The 12361-nt window shown below is 49.6% G+C and overlaps 1 protein-coding gene across 1 annotated transcript in view; it reads left to right on the forward strand.

Annotated features, from left to right (window-relative positions):
- Positions 1-12361, forward strand: part of PFKFB1 (6-phosphofructo-2-kinase/fructose-2,6-biphosphatase 1) — a 125619-nt gene that overhangs the window by 90799 nt on the left and 22459 nt on the right. The window contains exon 12 of the mRNA XM_063938493.1: positions 1199-1261. Within this exon, the coding sequence (XP_063794563.1) occupies positions 1199-1261 (63 nt within the window). The remainder of the gene's footprint in view (positions 1-1198; positions 1262-12361) is intronic.

Consider the following 12361-nt stretch of genomic DNA (forward strand, 5'->3'; position numbering starts at 1 on the left):
GGAGGAGAGCGCAGCTATATGTCCGGCAGCACCGGCAGGTAAGATCTCAAACCAGATGCCAGTTCGTGAGCCAATCAGGAGCCGCCGCTGCTGGTCCACAGGCTCTAAATGGCTCACGAACCGGTGGCTGGTTTGAGGTACTACACGCCGCCCGATATAACCGCGCTCTCCTCCCTGCCCTGACCCCAACACCCGAGACATGCCGCCGGATGGAGCAGCACAGTGGGGGGGGGGGGAGAGAATTTGTATACCTGGCACTGTGGGGGCAATTGTGGATATGGCACTGCACTATTGGGGGCATTTGTATACCTGACACTGTGTTGGCATTTGTATACCTGGCACTGCACTATTGGGGGCATATGTGTATCACGTCCCATTTTAATTATCCACACCCATTTTTTGGCGCACGCACTCACTACCTCTAAGAGGCAGGGTAATTTTTAAGTTGAAAATTTTTGTATGGCCCCCGAAGGATTTTATAAATATCCATATGGCTCTTGGTAGAAAAAAGGTTCCCCACCCCTGCGCTAGAACGATAATTCTGAGGCTGAAGTCGGAGGCGATTTCCCTTGAACTCTCCCGGGACTGGTTCCATACGATTCCAAATGATTTGGTACATTTTGCATGCGATGTATCGTATGCGATCCCAGCCATGCCTGCAGGAACAGACATATCACGAGTGCGGCACTAGCGATCTGGAGGATCCGATCTGACGCTCACGCAGCCGCGGATCGGATACACAGCCAAAATGCCAGATTTCAACCCAATATATCAGCCCAAATTGGTCTGAAATTGGGCATAATCGCTCTAGTGTATGGGGCTCTTAAGACTTGTCCAACCAACTGTGTAGTTTAGCCTAAGGGGATCCATGTTGAAATGGACAGTAGGCTGGTATAAAATGTCACCACCCACCAATGTTGGCATGATAATAATGTCACCATGTTCAGAATGTTAAGATTAGGCTAAGCAAAAAAAAAAGTAAACATTCTGGTGTCGACATATTAAATGGAAACCTATTATCCATGTTGAGCTCCAACTGTCTGCATTCAGAACCTGTCGACATTTGTGTCAGCATTCTGCATGTTGTCTTTCCACGCCACACCTGTAGCCTAATCCTAGTTTGTTTTTACACGGTCCTATAAATAGTGGTAAAACACTCTTCACCGTTCATTTGTTGATCTGTTTTCGTTCTCCCCAGAAGAATTGCCATATTTGAAGTGTCCCCTGCACACCGTGCTGAAACTGACGCCAGTTGCTTATGGTGAGTACCTACTTTGAATCATACAGTACATTTAAGACCGAGAGAGAGGAAACTGGCACTGGCTGCTGAACTACAACTTTCAGCATGACTTAGCAGCAGTAATGAATGGATCAATCTAGTGATTGGTCATTTTCCATGGCTATTTTGGAATTGTTTTTGGAGATGGTAATACGGGGGATGGACACTACTGGCTGGCTGTCGTTTACGCTCAGTTGCCGCAATAAACCAATGACCAGCTCTAGCTGTGAGTATACAAGGGGATGGAATTTGAGCGTTTGCTAGGGAACTTAATATTCCCTAGGTCATGTCTCTGCATTCAGTATTCAGCCTCCCCCAAAATAGTATAAGAATAGTATTTAACATATGTATGAATATGCCATGTTTCCATACGTATACTATATCTCACACCAACAAAAAAAACAATTCTGTCCATAAACACCAAAACCATGTGTATGGATTACAAACATTCAACAGCTCAAAGGACATATCCACCTGGACATACATATTGGTTTCTGTTTCTATTATTAAGATATTGATGCATCAAAGTGTTGCTTTTTATGCGGTTTTAAAACCCAAAAGCTGCATTAAATGGAATGTCACGTATAGTAGTTTAAGTTTTGAGACACAGACCACATACAAGTTCTAGGAAACAGCTGGTTTGCAACTCAAACCCCATGAAATCAGGATTTTGGTACTTACCGATAAATCCCTTTCTCAGATTCCACAGGGGACACTGGAGCGCAGTTACAATGGGGAAATAGTAGGCAGGAACTGGGAGCTGGCACTTTAAAACTCTAACACTGTGGCTAGCTCCTCCCCTACTATGTCCCCCCCCTCCAAGCCAGTCTACATAAAACTGTGCCCGAGGAGAGCTGGAATAGACAAACAAAGTAGAGGAGGTTAACAAAGCCATGTGAACCAGGATAACATGAAACAAAACTAGAAACCTTTCTGAAAAAAAGGTTAACCTGAACCAAATAAGCAGTCAGTCACATAGTGACCTGCAAACCGTTAAGTGAAAAAGGAGGAACAGCGCTGGGCGGGCGTCCAGTGGCCCCTGTGGAATCGGAGAAAGGGATTTATCGGTAAGTACCAAAATCCTGATTTCTCCTTCATCCACTAGAGGACACTGAAGCGCAGTTACATTGGGGACGTCCCAGAGCTCCCAAGACGGGAGGGAGAGCGCTGAGAGTCCTGTAAAACCGCTCGGTCAAACTGCGATGCAGAGGCCACAAAAGTGTCAAACCTGTAGAATTTGACAAACGTATGTCGGCCTGACCAAGTAGCCGCCCGACAAAGTAGTCATGGAGACCCCGCGAGCAGCCGCCCACGAGGGTCCCACAGAGCGCGCTGAAATTGAAGACTGAGGTTCCATAGAAGCTGCCAAATAAACCTGTCTGATGGTCAGCCGGATCCATCGGGACAAAGTTTGCTTAGAAGTCGGCCAACCATGGCGGGCAGCATTGTATACAACAAATAGAGTCCGACTTCCGAATAGCCGAAGTCCTATCCACATAGATCTTGAGCGCCCTGACAACGTCCAATGATCTCGAATCCGGAGAGTCCACGGAGAGGGCCGGAACCACAAGTGACTGATTGATGTGAAAATCAGACACCACCTTCGGTAGAAAAGACATGCGAGTACGGAGCTCGGCACTATCCGCATGAAACACCAGGTAAGGAGGTCGACAAGAGAGAGACCCAAGTTTTGACACCCGTCTGGCCAGAGCCAGGAGAAGGACCACCTTCCAGGTGAGATATTTCATCCCCACCGACTCAGAGGCTCAAAAAACGAAGACTGCAGAAAAGAGAGGACCAGATTGAGGTCCCATGGTGCTGTCGGAGGGCGAAAGGGAGGCTGAATTCGTAGAACCCCCTGAAAGAAAGTCTGAACTTTTTCTGGAAGAAAACCGAAAGAGCAGAGACCTGCACCTTTAGTGAACCCAGTCTTAAGCCTGCAGAGAAACCCGCCTGCAAAAAACTGAGAAGGCGGGCCAAGCGAAAAACTGAAGGAGAAAACTCTCGACGTTCACACCAGGCCACATAAGCCTTCCAAATACGGTAGTAGTGAGACAATGTGACTGACTTTCTAGCCTGGAGCATAGTAGGTATAACCGTACGAGGAATCCCCTTCCTTTTCAAGATGGCCTTCTCAACAGCCACGGCCTCAAACGTAGCCTGCGTAAGTCTGGATAAAGAAAAGGACCCTGTTGTAGCAGATCGTCCCGTAGTGGCAGGGGCCAAGGCTCTGCTACTGACAACAGGTGTAGGGTGGAGTACCAAGCCCGGCGCGGCCAATCTGGAGCCACCAGGAGGACCAGAGTGTCTTGATGCGTTGCAGAACCCGAGGCAACAACGGGAAAGAGGTAAACGAACCGGAAATTCCAAGGAGCCGTGAGGGCATCCATGCCCGCCGCCGCCAAGTCCCTCGTCCGAGAGTAATACAGAGGCAGTTGATGGTTCAGGCGGGACGCCATGAGGTCGATCTGTGGTGGACCAGCTGACAAAACACCTGGGGGTGGAGTGACCACTCTCCCGGGTGCATGTCCTGTCGGCTGAGATAATCGGCTTCCCAATTGTCCACTCCTGGAATGAATATCGCCGAGAAGGACAGAGCATAAGCCTCCGCCCAGAGAAGGATGTTAGTGACCTCCCTCATCGCCGCACGGCTGCGAGTGCCGCCCTGACGGATGATGTATGCTACCGTTGTGGCGTTGTCGAACTGAACTCTGACCACGCAGCAGGTGATGTGCCTGAAGTAGGGCGTTGTATACTGCCCGTAGTTCGAGAATGTTTATGGGGAGAGCGGATTCGTGAATCGACCAGAGCCCCTGAAACCGATGTTCGAGGGTCACCGCCCCTCAGCCTTGTGTCCGTGGTGAGGAGAGTACAATCCCAAATGCCGAACTGCCTTCCTTTCAACAGATGCGTCGACTGGAGCTACCAGAGAAGCGACGACCGTGCCTTTGGAGACCGCGTCACCCGCTGATGAAGGAATAGATGAGATCCTGACCACTGATGTAGAAGACACAGCTGGAACGGTCGAGAGTGAAAGCGACTGTATGGAAGAGCTTCGAACGCTGCTACCATCTTTCCCAGAAGGCGAATGCACAGATACACTGACACCCGACGGTGTCGAAGCACAGACCTCACCAGCGTCTGAAGAGACAGGAACTTGTCCTGAGGAAGGAAAACCTTCTGACGGACCGTGTCGAGAATCATCCCCAAAAACAGCAACCATTGTGAGGAGCATAAGTGAGACTTTGGGAAGTTCAGGATCCCCCCGTGCCGAATCAGAAGGTCCTGCGTTATCCGGATATTTTGAAATAACAGGTCTGCCGAGCGTGCCTTTATTAGCAGATCGTTTAGATAGCGGACAATCGTCACACCCTGCTTCCGAAGTAGGGCCATCATGACCACCATGACCTTTGTGAACACTCTGGCCGATCCGTCGGGGACTGACATCATGAACTGGGCGGGCGTGTACACATGCCCGCCCAGTTCAGCTGTCAATCACTGCCGGCCGCAGCAGCATTTGTACGGGTGGTCGGCAGACCGCCGTACACACACAGCAACGCGGCCGTCTGTTGTGCTGCGGGGCCGACACGATACGTCTGTGAACGACGGAGTTCACAGATGTATCGGCCGTACACATTGGCCGACGGACCCGCGATATATCGGCCGTTCAAGAGAACGGCCGATAATCGTCCAGTGTGTACGGGCCTTAAGAGTTTTAAAGTGCCAGCTCCCAGTTACTGCCTACTATTTCCCCATTGTAACTGCGCTCAAGTGTCCCCTAGTGGATGAAGGAGAAAAATAAGAATTTACTTACCGATAATTCTATTTCTCGTAGTCCGTAGTGGATGCTGGGAACTCCGTAAGGACCATGGGGAATAGCGGCTCCACAGGAGACTGGGCAAAAAAGTAAAGCTTTAGGACTACCTGGTGTGCACTGTCTCCTCCCCCTATGACCCTCCTCCAAGCCTCAGTTAGGATACTGTGCCCGGACGAGCGTACACAATAAGGAAGGATTTATGAATCCCGGGTAAGACTCATACCAGCCACACCAATCACACCGTACAACCTGTGATCTGAACCCAGTTAACAGCATGATAAACAGAGGAGCCTCTGGATAGATAGCTCACAACAACAATAACCCGATTTAGTTAACAATAACTATGTACAAGTATTGCAGACAATCCGCACTTGGGATGGGCACCCAGCATCCACTACGGACTACGAGAAATAGAATTATCGGTAAGTAAATTCTTATTTTCTCTGACGTCCTAGTGGATGCTGGGAACTCCGTAAGGACCATGGGGATTATACCAAAGCTCCCAAACGGGCGGGAGAGTGCGGATGACTCTGCAGCACCGAATGAGAGAACTCCAGGTCCTCCTCAGCCAGGGTATCAAATTTGTAGAATTTAGCAAACGTATTTGCCCCTGACCAAATAGCTGCTCGGCAAAGTTGTAAAGCCGAGACCCCTCGGGCAGCCGCCCAAGATGAGCCCACCTTCCTTGTGGAATGGGCTTTTACAGATTTTGGCTGTGGCAGGCCTGCCACAGAATGTGCAAGCTGAATTGTATTACAAATCCAACGAGCAATAGTCTGCTTAGAAGCAGGAGCACCCAGCTTGTTGGGTGCATACAGGATAAACAGCGAGTCAGATTTTCTGACTCCAGCCGTCCTGGAAACATATATTTTCAGGGCCCTGACTATGTCCAACAACTTGGAGTCCTCCAAGTCACTAGTAGCCGCAGGTACCACAATAGGTTGGTCCAGATGAAACGCTGAAACCACCTTAGGGAGAAAATGAGGACGAGTCCTCAATTCCGCCTTGTCTGAATGGAAGATCAGATAAGGGCTTTTACAGGATAAAGCCGCCAATTCTGACACGCGCCTGGCCTAGGCCAGGGCCAACAGCATGACCACTTTCCATGTGAGATATTTTAACTCCACAGATTCAAGTGGTTCAAACCATTGTGACTTTAGGAACCCCAAAACTACCTTGAGATCCCAAGGTGCCACTGGAGGCACAAAAGGAGGCTGTATATGCAGTACCCCTTTTACAAACGTCTGAACTTCAGGAACTGAAGCTAGTTCTTTCTGGAAGAAAATTGACGGGGCTGAAATTTGAACCTTAATGGACCCCAATTTTAGGCCCATAGACACTCCTGTTTGCAGGAAATGCAGGAATCGACCTAGTTGAAATTCCCCCATCAGGGCCTTACTGGCCTCGCACCACGCAACATATTTTCGCCTAATGCGGTGATAATGCTTTGCGGTTACATCCTTCCTGGCTTTGATCAGGGTAGGGATGACTTCATCCGGAATGCCTTTTTCCTTCAGGATCCGGCGTTCAACCGCCCTGCCGTCAAACGCAGCCGCGGTAAGTCTTGGAATAGATAGGGTCCTTGATGGAGCAGGTCCCTTCTTAGAGGTAGAGGCCACGGGTCCTCCGTGAGCATCTCTTGAAGTTCCGGGTACCAAGTCCTTCTTGGCCAATCCGGAGCCACGAGTATAGTTCTTACTCCCCTCCGTCTTATAATTCTCAATACTTTTGATAAGAGAGGAAGAGGAGGGAACCCATACACTGACTGGTACACCCACGGTGTTACCAGAGCGTCCACAGCTATTGCCTGAGGGTCCCTTGACCTGGCGCAATACCTGTCCAATTTTTTGTTTAGGCGGGACGCCATCATGTCCACCTTTGGTTTTTCCCAACGGTTTACAATCATGTGGAAGACTTCTGCTGAGGAAGTCTGTTTCCCAGTTGTCCACTTCCGGAATGAACACTGCTGACAATGCTATCACATGATTTTCCGCCCAGCGAAAAATCCTTGCAGCTTCTCTACGTGGGCGACTGCCGTGATGTTGTCCGACTGGATCAGCACCGGCTGACCTTGAAGCAGAGGTCTTGCTTGGCTTAGGGCATTGTAAATGGCCCTTAGCTCCAAGATATTTATGTGAAGTGATGTCTCCAGGCTTGACCACAAGCCCTGGAAATTTCTTCCCTGTGTGACTGCTCCCCAGCCTCGCAGGCTGGCATCCGTGGTCACCAGGACCCAGTCCTGAATGCCGAATCTGCGCCCTCTAGAAGATGAGCACTCTGCAACCACCACAGGAGAGACACCCTTGTCTTTGGTGACAGGGTTATCCGCTGATGCATCTGAAGATGCGATCCGGACCACTTTTCCAGCAGGTCCCACTGGAAAGTTCTTGCGTGGAATCTGCCGAATGGAATTGCTTCGTAGGAAGCCACCATTTTTCCCAGGACCCTTGTGCACTGCTGCACTGACACTTGGCCTGGTTTTAGGAGGTTTCTGACTAGTTCGGATAACTCCCTGGCTTTCTCCTCCTGGAGAAACACCTTTTTCTGGACTGTGTCCAGGATCATCCTTAGGAATAGAAGACGTGTCGTCGGGATCAGCTGCGATTTTGGAATATTAAGAATCCAACCGTGCTGCCGCAACACTACTTGAGAAAGTGCTACCCCGACTACCAACCGTTCCCTGGATCTTGCCCTTATCCGGAGATCGTCCAAGTAAGGGATAATTAAAACTCCCTTCCTTCGAAGGAGTATCATCATTTCGGCCATTACTTTGGTAAAGACCCGGGGTGCCGTGGACAAACCAAACGGCAGCGTCTGAAACTGATAGTGACAGTTCTGTACCACAAACCTGAGGTACCCTTGGTGAGAAGGGTAAATTGGGACATGGAGATAAGCATCCTTGATGTCCAGAGACACCATATAATCCCCTTCTTCCAGGTTTGCCATCACCGCTCTGAGTGACTCCATCTTGAATTTGAACCTTTGTATGTAAGTGTTCAAGGATTTCAGATTTAAATTAGGTCTCACCGAGCCGTCCGGCTTCGGTACCAGAAACAGCGTGGAATAATACCCCTTTCCCTGTTGTAGGAGGGGTACCTTGATTATCACCTGCTGGGAATACAGCTTGTGAATGGCTTCCCATACCGCCTCCCTGTCGGAGGGAGACGTCGGTAAAGCAGACTTTAGGAAAACGGCGAAGGGGAGACGTCTCGAATTCCAATTTGTACCCCTGAGATACCACCTGAAGGATCCAGGGGTCCCTTGTGAGTGAGCCCACTGCACGCTGAAATTTTTGAGACGGGCCCCCACCGTGCCTGAGTCCGCTTGTAAAGCCCCAGCGTCATGCTGAGGACTTGGCAGAAAACGGGAGAGGGCTTCTGCTTATGGGGCCCAAAAGACTGCGCCTGATAATACGGCATCTTCTTATGTTGAGAGGCTACCTGGGGTAAAAATGTGGATTTTCCAGCTGTTGCCGTGGCCACCAGGTCTGTCAGACCTACCCCAAATAACTCCTCCCTTTTATAAGGCGATACTTCCATATGCCTTTTGGAATCAGCATCACCTGACCACTGTCTTGTCCATAACCCTCTTCTGGCAGAAATGGACAGGGCACTTACTCTTGATGCCAGTCGGCAAATATCCCTCTGTGCATCACGCATATATAGAAATGCATCTTTTAAATGCTCTATAGTCAGTAATATACTGTCCCTATCTAGGGTATCAATATTGTCAGTCAGGGAATCCGACCAAGCCACCCCAGCACTGTACATCCAGGCTGAGGCGATTGCTGGTCGCAGTATCACACCCGTGTGAGTGTATATACATTGTAGGATATTTTACTGCTTTCTGTCAGCAGGTTCCTTAAGGGCGGCCGTATCCGGGGACGGTAGTGCCACCTGTTTAGACAAGCGTGTGAGCGCTTTATTCACCCTAGGGGGTGTTTCCCAACGTGCCCTATCCTCTGGCGGGAAGGGGTATGATGCTAATAACTTTTTAGGAATTAACAGTTTTTATCGGGGGAAACCCACGCATCATCACACACTTCATTTAATTCCTCAGATGCAGGAAAAACTACAGGCAGTTTTTTCTCACCCAACATAATACCCTTTTTAGTGGTACTGGTATTATCAGAAATGTGTAAAAACATTTTCCATAGCCTCAATCATGTAACGTGTGGCCCTACTGGAAGTCACATTCGTCTCTTAATCGTCGACACTGGAGTCAGTATCCGTGTCGGCGTCTGTATCTGCCATCTGCGGTAACGGGCGTTTTAGAGCCCCTGATGGCTTTTGAGACACCTGGACAGGCACAGGCTGAGTCGCCGGCTGTCTCATGTCATCAATCTTTTGTAAAGAGCTGACTCACATAATTCCTTCCATAAGCTCATCCACTCAGATGTCGACTCCCTAGGGGGTGACATCTCTGTTACAGGCAATTGCTTCGCCTCCACCTCATTTTCCTCATACATGTCGACACAACGTACCGACACACAGCACACACACAGGGAATGCTCTGATAGAGGACAGGACCCCACTAGCCCTTTGGGGAGACAGAGGGAGAGTATGCCAGCACACACCAGAGCGCTATATATATATATACACAGGGATAACCTTATATAAGTGTTTTTCCCCTTATAGCTGCTGTATTGTTATACTGCGCCTAATTAGTGCCCCCCTCTCTTTTTTAACCCCTTTCTGTAGTGTAGTAACTGCAGGGAGAGCCAGGGAGCTTCCCTCCAACGGAGCTGTGAGAGAAAATGGCGCCAGTGTGCTGAGGAGAGAGGCTCCGCCCCTTTCTCGGCGGCCTTTTCTCCCGTTTTTCTGTGGAATCTGGCAGGGGTTAAAATTCATCCATATAGCCCTAGGGGCTATATGTGATGTATTTTCGCCAGCCAAGGTGTTTTTATTGCTGCTCAGGGCGCCCCCCCCTAGCGCCCTGCACCCTCAGTGACCGAAGTGTGAAGTGTGCTGAGGAGCAATGGCGCACAGCTGCAGTGCTGTGCGCTACCTTGGTGAAGACAGGATGTCTTCTGCCGCCGATTTTCCGGACCTCTTCTTGCTTCTGGCTCTGTAAGGGGGCCGGCGGCGCGGCTCTGGGACCGAGCTCCGAGGCTGGGCCTGTGTTCGGTCCCTCTGGAGCTAATGGTGTCCAGTAGCCTAAGAAGCCCAATCCACTCTGCACGCAGGTGAGTTCGCTTCTTCTCCCCTTAGTCCCTCGATGCAGTGAGCCTGTTGCCAGCAGGTCTCACTGAAAATAAAAAACCTAAAACTAAACTTTCACTAAGAAGCTCAGGAGAGCCCCTAGTGTGCACCCTTCTCGGCCGGGCACAAAAATCTAACTGAGGCTTGGAGGAGGGTCATAGGGGGAGGAGCCAGTGCACACCAGGTAGTCCTAAAGCTTTACTTTTGTGCCCAGTCTCCTGCGGAGCTGCTATTCCCCATGGTCCTTACGGAGTTCCCAGCATCCACTAGGACGTCAGAGAAATAAGATTTTAAACCTACCGGTAAATCTTTTTCTCGTAGTCCGTAGAGGATGCTGGGGACTCCGTAAGGACCATGGGGATAGACGGGCTCCGCAGGAGACATGGGCACTTTAAGAAAGTCTTTAGACCTGGGTGTGCACTGGCTCCTCCCTCTATGCCCCTCCTCCAGACCACAGTTAGAGAAACTGTGCCCAGAGGAGATGGACAGTACGAGGAAATGATTTTGTTAATCCAAGGGCAAGATTCATACCAGCCACACCAATCACACCGTATAACTTGTGATAACTACCCAGTTAACAGTATGAAACCAACATATCATCAGTTCAGGATCGATGCAACTATAACATAACCCTTATTGAAGCAATAACTATATACAAGTATTGCAGAAGTAGTCCGCACTTGGGACGGGCGCCCAGCATCCTCTATGGACTACGAGAAAAAGATTTACCGGTAGGTTTAAAATCTTATTTTCTCTAACGTCCTAGAGGATGCTGGGGACTCCGTAAGGACCATGGGGATTATACCAAAGCTCCCAAACGGGCGGGAGAGTGCGGATGACTGTGCAGCACCGATTGAGCAAACAAGAGGTCCTCCTCAGCCAAGGTATCAAACTTGTAGAACTTGGCAAAAGTGTTTGAACCTGACCAAGTAGCAGCTCGGCACAACTGTAATGCCGAGACCACTCGGGCAGCCGGCCAAGAAGAGCCCACCTTCCTAGTGGAATGGGCCCTAACCGATTTAGGCAATGGCAATCCAGCCGTAGAATGAGCCTGCTGAATGGTGTTACAAATCCAGCGGGCAATAGTCTGCTTTGAAGCAGGAGCGCCAAGCTTGTTGGCAGCATACAGGACAAACAGTGATTCTGTTTTTCTGACTCTAGCCGTTCTGGATACGTAAATTTTCAAAGCCCTGACCACAACCAGGGACTTGGAGTCCTCCAAGTCACACGTAGCCACAGGCACCACAATAGGCTGGTTCATATGAAAGGATGATACCACCTTAGGCAGGAATTGAGGACGTGTCCGCAACTCCGCTCTATCGACATGGAAAACCAGATAGGGGCATTTTTTTTGAGACAAAGCCGCCAAATCCGACACTTGCCTAGCCGAAGCCAAGGCTAATAACATGACCACCTTCCAAGTGAGATTTTTTTTAACTCTACCGTTTTAGGTGGTTGAAACCAGTGTGACTTAAGGAAACTTAACACCACGTTAAGGTCCCAGGGCTCCACCAGAGGTACAAAAGGAGGCTGAAAATGCAGCACTCCCTTCACAAAAGTCAGAACTTCTGGGAGAGAAGCCAATTCTTTTTGAAAGAAAATGGATAGTGCCGAAATCTGAACCTTAATGGAGCCTAAGTTTTAGGCCCGTAGGAGCATTCCTGGCCTCACACCAAGAAACATATTTTCGCCATATACGGTGATAATGTTTAGATGTCACGTCCTTCCTAGCCTTTGTCAGCGTAGGAATGACCTCATCCCGAATGCCTTTTTCCGCTAGGATCCGGCGTTCAACCAATGCAGCCGCGGTAAGTCTTGGAACAGACATGGGCCCTGTTGCAACAGGTCCTGCCTTAGAGGAAGAGGCCACGGATCTTCTGTAAGCATTTCCTGCCGATCCGGATACCAAAACCTTCGTGGCCAATCTGGAACAATGAGGATTGTTCTCACTCCTCCTTTTTCTTATTATTCTCAACCCTTGGGTATGAGAAGAAGAGGAGGAAATACATAGACTGACTGGAACACCCACGGTGTCACTAGGGCGTCTACCGCTACTGCCTGAGG

This window comes from Pseudophryne corroboree, chromosome 8 (genome assembly GCF_028390025.1).
Source record: "Pseudophryne corroboree isolate aPseCor3 chromosome 8, aPseCor3.hap2, whole genome shotgun sequence".
Lineage (NCBI taxonomy): Eukaryota > Metazoa > Chordata > Amphibia > Anura > Myobatrachidae > Pseudophryne > Pseudophryne corroboree.